This window comes from Manis javanica, chromosome 10 (assembly GCF_040802235.1).
Source record: "Manis javanica isolate MJ-LG chromosome 10, MJ_LKY, whole genome shotgun sequence".
Classification (NCBI taxonomy): domain Eukaryota; kingdom Metazoa; phylum Chordata; class Mammalia; order Pholidota; family Manidae; genus Manis; species Manis javanica.
In genome coordinates this window covers 79,912,139-79,925,231 of record NC_133165.1, presented here as the reverse complement: position 1 = coordinate 79,925,231, position 13,093 = coordinate 79,912,139, and the positions used below count along the sequence as shown (strand labels likewise).

The following is a 13,093-nucleotide window of genomic DNA, read 5'->3' as shown; positions in this document are numbered from 1 at the left end:
AGGAAAGGAAGGTGACCAACAAGCAAGAAGGGACTTTGTTCTCCCAACTGACACACAGGCCAACTGCCCACAACTACCTCTATCACCATGAAAAGGCAGAAGAATTTGATCCAGACCAGAATCACACACACAACCCCAGAGAAGGAGCCTGGGGAGATAGATTTAACCAATCTTTCTGAAAAAGAATTCAAAATAAAGGTCATAACCATGCTGATGGAGCTGCAGAGAAATGTTCAACAGCTAATGGATAAAGTAGGGAGGGAGAACACAGAAATAAAACAATCTCTGGAAGACTTAAGAGCAGACTGAATGAGGTGCAAAAGGCCGTTAATGGAATAGAAATCAGAGAACAGAAACACAAAGAAGCTGCAGCAGAGAGAGATAAAAGGATCTCCAGGAATGAAAGAATATCAAGAGAACTGTGTGACCAATCCAAATGGAACAATATTTGCATTATAGGGGTACCAGAAGAAGAAAAGAGAGAAAAAGGAATAGAAAGTATATTTGAATAAATAATTGGGTATCCTAAAGTGGAATTACTGGGTTCTATGGTATTTCTATTTTTAGTTTTTTGAGAAACCCTCATACTGCTTTATAGAGACTGCATCAATATGCATTCCCACCAACAGTATAGGAGGGTTCCTTTTAACCCACATCCTGGCCAACATGTTATTTCTTGTCTTTGGATAATGGCCATTCTGACTGGTGTGAAGTGATATCTCCTTCTGGTTTTGATTTTCATTTCCCCAATGATTAGTGATATGGGGCATCTTTTCATGTGCCTGTTGGCCATCTGTATTCCTTCTTTAGAAGCTGTCTGATTCAGATCCTCTACCCTTTTATAAACAAGTTATTATTTTCTTGATATTGTATCACAGGAGTTCTTTATATATTATGGATGTTAACTCCTTATCTGTTAAATCCTTTGTGAATATATTCTTCCATACTATAGGCCACCTTTCTGTTCTATTGGTAGTGTCATTTGCTGTAGAGAAATTTTTAGTTTGACATAGTCCCACTTGTTCATTTTTGTTTTCCCTGCCTAAGGAGATGTATCCAGAAAAGAATTGTTCATACTTATTGTAGAGAAAATGGAAATTTCTGACCAAGATTCCCACCTGGCCTTAATAGCACCAGTTGTACATATATAAGAGACTGTTTGCACATCGATAGGATGTTTATGGGGGACAGAGCAGCTGCTCAGTCATGGGAGTACCAGCACAGGGGAGATGTGGAGAAGAAAGACTCCTCTCTTCAGTTCTCGGTATATAATTAGCCAGGCATCAGCTAGTCAACATAGAGGCCTGACCAGACCTCCTCCCAGTGCTAGGCATGGGGAAGTAGAGGGCTGGGAGAGCAGGGAGAGGGTGGTGCAATCATGGGAGCAGGAAGCTTTGAGAGTGGAGAAGGGAAGCCTAGAGGGAGAACTGGAGAGAATGGAGGCTGGTGGAGGGAAGCCATGAAGCCCTGGTGCTAGAAGAGGATTAAGCCAGAATGGGGAGCAGGAGGGAGCAGCACTGGAGCCAGGAGAAACTGAGACCTACTGTAGTGAGGATAAATGTGGTGTGAACCCTTTCTAAAGACACCAGCTTCTTTCCCTTGTCTTTATTCAGTCTCAGTGAATCTGTAGGGAACTTGTACCTGATGGGGAAAGCCCTCCTCCTGGAGCAACACATGTTCAAGAGATTTTGGCCTGTTTTCCCCTAAGATTTTTATGGTTTCATGTTTTACATTTAGTTCTTTAATCCATTTCAAGTTTACTTTTTTGGATGGAGTTAGACAGTAATACAGTTTCATTCTCTTGCATGTAGCTCCACTGTTTTCCCGACACCATTTATTGAAGACACTATCTTTTCCCATTGTATATTCATGGCTTCTTTATTGTATACTAATTGACCATATATGCATAGGTTTTTATCTGGGTTCTCTAGTCTGTTCCATTGATCTATGGGTCTGTTCTTGTGCCAGAACCATACTGTTTTGATTGCTGTAGCTTTGTAGTAGAGCTTGAAGCCAGGGAATGTAATAACCCCAGGTTTGTTCTTTCTCAGGATTTCTTTGGCTATTCAGGGTCTTCTATTGTTCCATATGAGTTTGGGAATTATTTGCAGTAGTTCAATGAAAAATGCCATTCGTATTTTGATAGGGATTGCATTGGATCTGTAGATAGCTTAGGCAGGATGGCCATATTGACAATATTAATTCTTCACATCCATAAGCATGAAATAGATTTCCATTTATTTGTGTCTTCTTTAATTTCTCTCATGCATGTCTTATATTTTTCAGAATACAGGTCTTTCACCTCATTGGTTAGGTTTATTCCTAGGTATTTTATTCTTCTTGATGCAATTATAAACAGAATTGTTTTCCTGATTTTTCTTTCATTGTTAATATATAGTAATGCAACAGATTTCTGTGTAGTAGTTTTGTATCCTGCAACATTGCTGAATCCAGTTATTAGTTTTAATAATTTTTGGCAGAGTTTCAGAGTTTCCTATATATAGTATGTCATCTGCTAATAGTGACAGTTTTCCTTCTTCCTTACAAATTTGGATGAATTTTACTTCTTTATCTAGACTGGCTTCCATGACAAGGACTTCCAGTACTATGTTAAGTAAAAGTGGTGAATTGGACAGCCTTGTCTTTTTCCTGATCTTAGAGGAACAGCTTTCACCTTACCATTGAGTATGATGATAGAGGTAGATTTGTTGTATATGGCTTTTATTATGTTGAACTGCATTCTCTTTATATACATTTTGTTGAGAGTTTTTATCATGAATCAATGCTGAATTTTGTCAAATGCTTTTTCTGCATTGATTGGGGTGATAATGTTGTTTGTATCCTTGTTTTTGTTAATGTGATTGATTTATGAATATTGTATCACCCTTGCATCCCTGAAATAAATCCCAATTGGTTGTTATAGATAATCCCTTTCATGTATTTTTTAATTCTGTTCACTAATATTATGTCGAGGATTTTTGCATCTGTGTTCATCAGGGATATTAGTCTATAACTTTCTCTTTTTGTAGTGTCTTTGCTTTTGGAATTAGAGTGATGCTTGCTTCCAAATGACTTTGGAAGTATTCCTTTTCTACTTTTTGGAGTACTTTAAGGATGGGTGTTAACTCTTCTTTAAATGTTTGTTAGAATTCAGCTGTGAAGCTGTCTGGTCCTGGTAATTTTGTTGGGAATTTTTTTCATTACCAATTCAAATTCATTGCTGGTAATTGGTCTATTCAGATTTTCTGTTTCTTCCTGGTCAGTTTAGGAAGGTTATATTTTTCTAGGTATTTGTCCATTTCTAGATTGTCCCAATTATTGTCATATAATTTTTCAAACAATTCTCTAATAATTCTTTATATTTCAAGAGTGCAAATACAATATCAGTTATAACTATTCCTTTTCCTTTTCTGATTTTATTTCTGCCCTCTCCTTTTCTTGATTGAGTCCAGCCAGGGAGTTTGTGTATTTTATCTTCTCAAAGAACTAGCTGTTGTTTTCATTAATTTTTTCTATTGTTTTATTCATCTCTAATTTCTTTGTTTTTGCTCTGAGCTTCATTATGTCCCTACTTCTACTAACTTTGGGTTTCAATTGTTCTTCTTTTTCTAGTTTCTTTAGTTGTGTGTTTAGACTATTTATATGAGATTGTTCTTGTTTCTTGACGTAGGCCTGTGCTACTGTGTAACTTCCCTCCTAGAACCACTGTTGAACTTTTGAACTGTTGTATTTTTGTTTACATTTGCCTCCACATACTGCATGATTTCTACTTTGATTTGCGAGTTCTGTGTTGATTATTTAGAAGCATGTGGCTTAGCCTCAGTGTGTTTGTGGGGAGGTGTTGCTTTCTTCATGTGATATATTTCTAGTTTCATACCATTGTGGTCTGAGAAATTGCTTGATACAATTTCAGTCTTTTTTAGTTTATTAAGGCTCTTTTTGAGGCCTAACAAAAACTTACCACATGTATCCTCAATGATACACAGAAATAATTCTCTGTTAAAGAAAGCAAAATAGCTATGCTTCACCCAAATAAATACTTCCTCATGATAGAGAATTGTAAATCAATATTCCACTGTGTATATACATATCCATACATACATATATACCACATGTTCATCCACTTATCTATTGATAAACATTATCTATCTTCCATATATTGGCTATACCTTAAAACGCTAAGACATTGATTAAAGAAATTGAAGATACAAACAATGGAGCTGCAGTCCATATTAATGGTAGGAAGAATTAATATTGTTAAAATAGCCATAGCACTCAAAGCAATCTACAGATTCAATGCAACCCCTATCAACATGCCAATGGCATTTTTCACAGAACTAGAAAAACAATCCTAAAATTTGTATGGAAGCCCAGAAACCCTAACTAGCTAAAGCAGTCTTGAGTAAGAAGAACAAAGCTGAATGTATCACACTCCCTGATTTCAAACTACACTAAAAAGGTATGGTAATCAGAATGATAAAGTACTATCACAAAACTAGACACACAGAGTAATGGAACAGAACAGATACCCTAAAACAAATCCATGCTTATGTTGCCAAATTAATGTATGACAAAGGAGGCAAGAACATACAAAGAGGAAAAGACAGTCTCTTCAAAAAATGGTGTTGGGAAAACTGGGACAGCGACATGCGAAGGAAAGAAACTGGACCACTGCCTTATGTCATACACAAGATCAAACTAGAAAAGACTTTAACATAAGACCTGAAACCATTAACCTCCTATAGGAAAACAGGCAGATTCCGTTGTATATATATGGATATATGGATATAAAGGCATAAACTCTCTTTGAGGGAATTTTCTAGAAAAAGTAATAGTGTATACTTAAAGGAGAAAACATCAGGTGACCATGTAACAGGGAAAAACTTAATCTGCAGCCATTATCTCTCTCTTTGTGCTTTTATAATTTCATACTGTGTGCACATTTTAAGTATTTGGGAAATTAATTAAATTTTTTTAAATGACCAAGCAAGGCAAAAAAAAAGAAAGAAAACAAAATGCAGGCAGCAAACTCTTGAACATTGACATTAGCATATATATTCTGGAAGTTTCTCTAGGCAAGAGAAACAAAAGCAAAAACAAACAAGTGTTTAATGTTATTCTTTAAATTTTTTGGTATGTTTAAAACTTTTTCTAATAGCAATTCAAAATCTTGAAGAATTTCAGCCTGTAAATTTCATTAGGATCCTTAGGAATCCATTATGGATGAGTTGCATCGCCATCAAATTCATATATTGAAATCCAAATCCCCTGTACCTCAGTACTCTACTAGGATATAGGGTCTTTAAAGAGGTAATAAGTTAAAATGTTGTCCTTAGGGTGGGCCATTATTGAATATGACTATGTCCTTGTAAGAAGAGGAGATTAGGACACAGATATGTACACAGGGAACACCATGTGAAGACCCAGGAGAAGATTGCCATCTACCAGCAAAAAAGAGAGGCTTCCAAGGTAACCAAACCTGTGAGCACCTTGATCATGATCTTTCAGGTTCCTGAACTGTGAGAAAACATTTCTGTTCCGCCAAAAATAATAATGTATTGCACAGCTTTTGGGTGTATTTTTCTACATATATCTATTATCTCTCTTGTTCATTGTATTGATCAGATTTTCATTTTACTTAATCATTTCCTTTTCTACTCCTATGAATTACTGAGATAAAGATATTAAAAACTTCTTATTCTGTTGTTGAATTTGGCTATTTCACCATATAGATATATATATATATATATATATATATATATATATATATATATATATATACCTTCTGTTTGCATATTTATGCAGGAAAAAATTTACAGACATATATATATTTATATTTATATACACATGTATGTAAAGCAATGTTTGGTCTTATCCATGTTTTTGGCAGGGAGTTCCTGACTGGTGAAATTTGCTAAAAGACAGGAGTATCTTCTATTACCTTGAGTGTATGCTAATACAGTGACTTAGGGTCCTCCCTAGATAGCCTCAGAATGTGTCTGGTCATCAGAAAGTCCAAATGATCTGGGGATTGGAAATTTCAGCCCATCCATTGATCTCTAGGAAAAGACAAGGAGGGATGGAGACTAAGCACTACAAACTCTCAAAGGAGATTAGGAGAGTTTCCTGGTTTGGTGAACACATGGAGACGCTGGGAGGGTGGTGCACCAGGAGAGAGCATGGAAACTCCATGCTTTCTCATCCCCCATAGATTGCTCTATGAATCTCTCCCATTTGCCTATTCCTGAGTTGTAGCCTTTATAATAAACTGGGATTAGTAAACACATCCCTTACATATGTCTATGGGCAATATTCACAAGAACAAATATCAAAATAATGTTTATTTTTGGATATTGTCATTTCCATGATTTTTTTCAGTTTTCATATCTACTGTTGGACTACTGTATATTGAACATTTTTATGAATGTAATTTTAGGTAAGAAGGCTATGTTCTTATTGCATTGCATAAGCCATGTGTGAACAAATACATAAGAACAGGTTTCTGAGTTGTCATTGGAATTTTATATTTTTACAGTTGAACTGAGTTGGTTTTGCTATGACTGTTTCATTGTCTACCTAAGCAGAATGTCCCCATTGGTACTTACCTTAAAACTGCTTATGGCAAAGCAAATAATATTTTTAATTCATCAGAGACTTTTGAGTAATGGCCTCCAAAGACATTTAATTCCTTTGTTTTCTTCACACCTGTAGCAGATGGAGGAAATAAAGAGCATCATAAGGGCAAAAACAAGTCTGTCTATAAAAATTAGAACATGAATTTTCTTTCTGAGTCAGAGAGACTTCTTAAGTCTTCCTTGCTCTTTGAACTTTCTAATCTTCCTTTTATACCCAGAATATTCAGAAATATTCCTTTCAAGTTAGGATGATATTTCTTATAAATTCAGAAAGCATGTATGTATGTAGGGTGAGAACAGGTTTTGGGGGACAGGGATCTAGGAAGGCTCTTAGATGATCCTTCCACAGTTTTTGTTCAACTGTGAGGCTCACCTAGGTCATTTGAGGTACAGATTCCTGGTGAAGCAAAAAATGTCAAAGGTAAGTCATTGGATGTTTTCAAGCCCAACATATCAAAACTGGGTAGCATTAATGTAAGACATCATTATGTTGCTGCAGTCTCATATATAATGATTTGATTGATTGAAAATACTTTTTAATCACTCTATCTCCTCTCCTTTTTTCTGTGTTTGTCTCTCAATTATCTATCAGGTATATATATATATATATATGTATTTTTATTTATGTATTTATATTTATTCATATATATATATGTATTTATATTTATGTCCCCTGTATATGAATTATCATTAGAAAACATTCCATTTTTTAAAAAATATTTTCCCAATTTCAGTACCAGTATCACCTATCTGCAAACTGCCTTGTAAACCCAGGTTAATGTACCATTTTCTCACATGATATCCATATGCTGTCAATGTCCATGGAAAATCTGTACTGGGTGGGAATTGATACAACTCATTTAAACCTCACCATAACAGTATGAGAAAGTATTCCTGTTAACTCCATAGATCAGGAAACTGGAGTACAGAGAGATTAAATGACCTGCCTAAGGTCACTTACCCAGTAGATGATAGATAATTTGAACCAAGAAATGGTGTCAAGGTCCATACATTCAACCCCTATGTTAAGTTACTGAAAAATGTATCACATATCTTTTCATGTGGAACAGCAAAATATGTCTTGCTCTCCTTCGGCTGTTTTATTCTTTTATCCGTGGTTTTTCAAGTTATATTAAAATAATCATGCATCAAAGCACTCTCTGCTGAGGACCAAAAATGAATGAATAATAGAGGGACTTAAAAAGTCAAGAGAGAGGGCCACTGAATTCTATTATCTGAGAGAAATATGACTTCACATTTAAGTCTTGCCTAGTTCACTAGAAGAAGGATTGGGAGAGTAGTTAGGGCATAACACCATCTCCTACATATTTCCATATTGTCAAGCACTGCAGCTGGAAGCAAAGGAATTGTAGGTTTTAGCTTCTGAGTATTAAGTTTTGGAACAAAGACGCTCTATTCACCATGAAAATATAGCTCAAAGCTAACAATTTCTGATCCTATAGGAGAAATCTCAATCAAAGAATAGACTTAACAAATTAATTGGAATTAGTGCTGTGAATTGGGAGATACTAGAACAGTTGTAAAAATCTCAGTAGCAGTAACTTTCAAGAGAAATGTTCCATAAGCTTTGCTTCCATGTGGAATATTTCAGTTGAGGGAATGTTGAGGGACTAAGGGAGGTAAGGGAATTACCTCATCAACTCTGATTATCAAATTATAGAAGGAAATGCATGTGACTGGGTTTGCATGGTATGGGTAGACACGGTCTCATTTTGTCCCATTTGACATTGTTCCTCAGATCCATTTCTGTGACTTTTATGTGAAGATCGGTGACAGATGAAGTCAGTGATGAGAAACCATTCAACAGTAACTATGTTCATCATAATGGGATTGACAAATGAGCCACACCTAGAGATTCTGGTTTTTACCTTTTTGTTTATCACATATACATTTAGTGTAATTGGGAATCTCACCATAATTTCTCTCATCTTGGTAGATTCTCACTTAAAAACAGCTATGTATTTTTTTCTTCAAAATTTCTCTTTCTTAGAAATCTCACTCACAACGGCCTGTGTCCCCACATACCTGTACATCATATCAAGTGGGAACAAAACCATTAGCATCAAAGCCTGCTTCAGCCAAGTATTTTTTATCATTCTCTTTGGAGCTACAGAAGTTTTTCTGTTGGCTGTGATGTCCTATGACCGCTACGTGGCCATCTGCAAACCCCTGCATTACATGAGCATCATGAACAGCAGAGTCTGCAGGAACCTCATCCTCAGTTGTTGGGTATCTGGCTTATTGATTATCCTCCCAGCCTTTTGTTTGAGCCTTAATCTGGAATTCTGTGACTCTACTATTGATCATATTGCCTGTGATGCTTCTCCAATACTGAAGAATTCATGTTCAGATACATGGTTCATAGAGCAGCTGGCTATATTCTGCGCTGTGTTGACCCTCATAATGACTCTTGTTTGTGTGGTTTTATCCTACATATACATCATTAAAACAGTTTTAAGATTACCTTCTTCCCAGCAAAGGAAAAAAGCCTTTTCCACCTGTTCTTCTCACATGATTGTGGTTTCCATCAGCTATGGCAGCTGCATTTTTATGTATATCAACCCTTCAGCTAAAGAAGAGGTGTCTGTTAATAAGGCTGTTTCTCTGCTTACTGTGTCTGTTGCCCCTTTGTTGAACCCCTTCATTTATACCCTGAGAAACAAACAAGTAAAGCAGGCTTTTCATGATAACCTCAAAAGACTTGCATTCCTTTCAAAGGAATATTAGATTTTCATATTGGAAATTTAAGTTTTTTTTAATTTGTGTTTGGGGGGAAAAAATTAAACTATGGGAAATCCAGTGTCGTATTGTTGAGGAGCAATAAAGAGAGTTGAGAATGTCTATGAAAGAAGCATAAGAGCCAGCATTATGCAGACGGATATTTCTCTTCTCTTCTGAGGCTTCTCTGTTTTCCTCATCTACACTTCAATCAACATTTTTTAGTCTCCCCAAATGTATATTATTCTTTAGTCTCATTTGTCCCTATCACTGCTCTAACCTCCTACCTTTTTCTAAATTGAAGTTGATATACCATACTATATTGATTTCAGGCATATAACTATATATTTAACAATTATACACATTATGTAATGTCTCATGATAAGTGTAGTTACTATGTCACCATACAAATTCATTACAATAATTTTGAGTATATTTTCCATGTTCTATTTTTTATCTCCTTGACTTAGTTTACAGTTGGTGGTTTGTACCTCTTGATCTCCATCCCCTATTTTGCCTTTGACCCAGGCCTTCCTTTTCAGCAACCTGTTGCCTGTATATAAGTGTTTTTTTTCTTTGTTCATTCGCTTTATTTTCAATATTCTACATATAACTAAAATCCTATGGTGTTTGCTTTTTCTGTCTTACTTCACCTAGCCTAATACCCTCTAGCTATATCCATATTATTGCAAATGAAAAGATTTTAATATTTTTATGGCTGAGTAATATTCCACTGTATATGTGAACCACACATCTTTAACCATTCATCCAGGGATGGGCACTGAGGTTACTTCCACTTTTTGATTATTGTGAATAGTCCTGCAATAAACATAGGTGGCATATATCTTTTTGAATTAGTGTTTTTGTATCCTTCAGGTAAATACTACACGTAGAATTACTGGGTTATATGGTATTTCTGGTTTTAGTTTCTGAAGTACCTGTCTACTATTTTCATACTGGTTGCCTATTTTAATTTTCCACCAGTAGACAATAATGGTTCCCTTTCCTTCACATCCTCACCAATATTTGTTATTTCTTGTGTTTTTGATAATAGCCATTCTAACAGGTGTGAGGTAATATCTCATTGAGATTTGATTTGCATTTCCCTGAGGATTAGTATTGGTGAGCATCTTTTCATTTGTCTGTTGGCCATCTATATGTCTTCTTTGGGAAAATTCTACTTAAGTCCTACTCTGGCCATTTTCAATCAGATTATTTGGGGGGGGGTGTTGAGTTGTAGCGATTCCTTCTATATTTTCCATATTAGACCCTTATTAAAATTATCATTTTACAAATATATTCTGCCATTCAGTAGGTTTCCTTTTCATTCTGTTGATGTTTCCCTTTGTTGTGCAGAAGTCTTTTAATTGAATGTTGTCCCACTTATTTTTGTTTTTTGCCACTTGCCTTAGGAGACATGCAGAAAAAATTTACTAATGCCTGTGTTCACATTTTACTGCATATGTTTTCTTTCAGCAATTTTGTAATTTCAGATCTGTTATTTAGGTCCTAAATCCATTTCAAATTTATATTTGTGTATGGTGTAAGATATCAATCCACTTTTAGTCTTTTTCTGTAGATCTTATGTTTACCCAACACCATTTTTGAAGGGACAGTTATTTCCCTTTGCAACACAACCTCTTTCTAAGTATTTACCCTTTACAAGAGCATAAGAACATTTATTTTTAGTCAATGTGAGCTGTCTTCACCCACATCTCTAACTTTGTAATGCTGTCTCACCATAAATATGTGGATTAGAAGAAAATTATAATGTATTAATATTCTTTGCCTCTTGTTGTCTGTATTTATTAAAACATATGCAAAAAAATCATTAATCTAAAAAAAGTAACCAAATAGTCTTTAATAATAATTGATATACTTCTTCTTTGAGTCATTGGATAAAAACAACTAGGAAAGCCTGGTAATACACAAAAATTACTGACATAAAAACATCAGATTGTGGCTGAAACAATGAGGACCAGAGAGGCTGGGATTCTGGAAAGGTTAGTGCTTCAGCACTGAGGGCATTTGGAGAATCATGTCTGTGGTGGATTAAAGATACCTGGAAATCCTTTATTACTTCAAATCAGAAGATGTAGTTTCTTTAATCTTCATTTCAATATGAACTGGCTCTTGGACTTGATTTTGACCTTCAGATGTGGTAGAATTGAAGTTTTGTTACTTCAGGGGCCAGGTTACTGTAGCCATACAGCTTCCACCTTCTTTTTTGAAGCATATGGTCATGTGAGAGGTTGAAATGCCCTGAGATGGCTATGCCCTGAGAAAGCCCAACCAAGCCTTGCAGAGAGGCTGTGAAGAGATGCATGGCCACCCTCTCTAACCCAGTCATCTCAACTGTGGTAACATCTGAAGAAGCCATGTTGAACATCAGCTCAGTTGAGCTTTCTCATTATTTCAAATCCAGTCATCACTGATTACGAGTAACTGAAAGACCCATGTGAGGACCACCCAGCTGCCTGTTGTCCACTACCAGTACTATGAATGAAGAAAAATTGTCCTATCCACTAACATTTGGGGTGATACATTGCATATTCAAAGATAACATGCAGGGGAAGTGCTTTGCCTGGGCAGTGGGCTACCGGGGAACAAGCAGAATTCTGTGGTTCTTGTAAGGCTAGAGATACCATACTGGAGACTTGAGAGGCCTGAGAGAAAAATCTTCAAGCTGTAGAACTTCGAGGTTTTTTTTCTCTATGTACAGTATATTCAAGAAGTATTAATTAAAAACCTAAGGGCTGTGCAACACAGAGAAGACAAGTAGTGATTTTACAGCATCTTACTACGCTGATGGACAGTGACTGTGAAGGGGTATGTGGGCGGAACATGGTGAAGGGGGGAGCCTAGTAAACATAATGTTCTTCATGTAATTGTAGATTAATGATACCAAATAATAATAATAATAATAATAAATATTATTATTATTATAGCAGCAAGTGGTATTTAAAAAAACTAAGAAAAACCCAAAATCTAGACAGAAAAAAAAAGATAAAAAATAATGTGACCTCAATGAAAATATATTGCATTTTCAGACTTTGATAGAAATGATAGATCTGGAGGAATATATGTAATGGAGAGGCTCTAAACTGATTAAGATAGTTTTACTGAGACATGTCTAACATTTTATATATTATTGCTAATTGTCAAAACATTTCATAGGGTAATTAAAATCTTTTTTTCACTCAGAGAAAATGAGATTTATGGAAGTAAGTCCTTTATAAGTGATGGATCTATGATGATATCCACTTTTTAAGACTCCAACTTGTGTTAATAAGGTAACTGATATTTCCTCAGAGAAGTACATTTTGTTATAAGAAAATTTGAAGGCTGACTTTAGAAAAACCTATATTTACAAAGATGAGCAAAATTGTACTCATGACAATACTATAAAATTTTATAATAGTTTTCTGTGTCTAAAGGTTCAAGACATTATTTAAGATACAATATATCTAAGTACTTAAAAATTTTTCATCTTTGAAATATAGTTGGTCAATTTTAAGTTATTTCAAGTGTACATTGTGATGATTTGATATACATAGACTTTCTGAAAAGATTCCTCCCATCTTTTAATTAATGCATATATAAACACATATTTATCTTTGTTACTCTCTCAGCAAATTTGAATTATATTTGAATGCTGGTGAGGATGTGGAGAAACGGGAACCACAGATGCCACAGATGCCACAGAGTCACTACTTGTC

General features: G+C 35.3%; 1 protein-coding gene across 1 annotated transcript; it reads left to right on the top strand.

Annotated features, from left to right (window-relative positions):
• The first annotated feature begins 8,432 nt into the window (after positions 1–8,432).
• LOC108389343 (olfactory receptor 6C2-like) lies at positions 8,433–9,383 on the top strand. The gene has a single exon (XM_017647850.3). The coding sequence runs from the start codon at positions 8,433–8,435 to the stop codon at positions 9,381–9,383; it is 951 nt and encodes a 316-aa protein (XP_017503339.3).
• The last annotated feature ends 3,710 nt before the right edge of the window (positions 9,384–13,093 follow it).

What these genes read in the sequence shown, in the direction of transcription:
- LOC108389343 (XM_017647850.3), top strand. Translation starts at nt 8,433, where the DNA reads ATGAAGTCAGTGATGAGAAACCATTCAACAGTAACTATGTTCATCATA.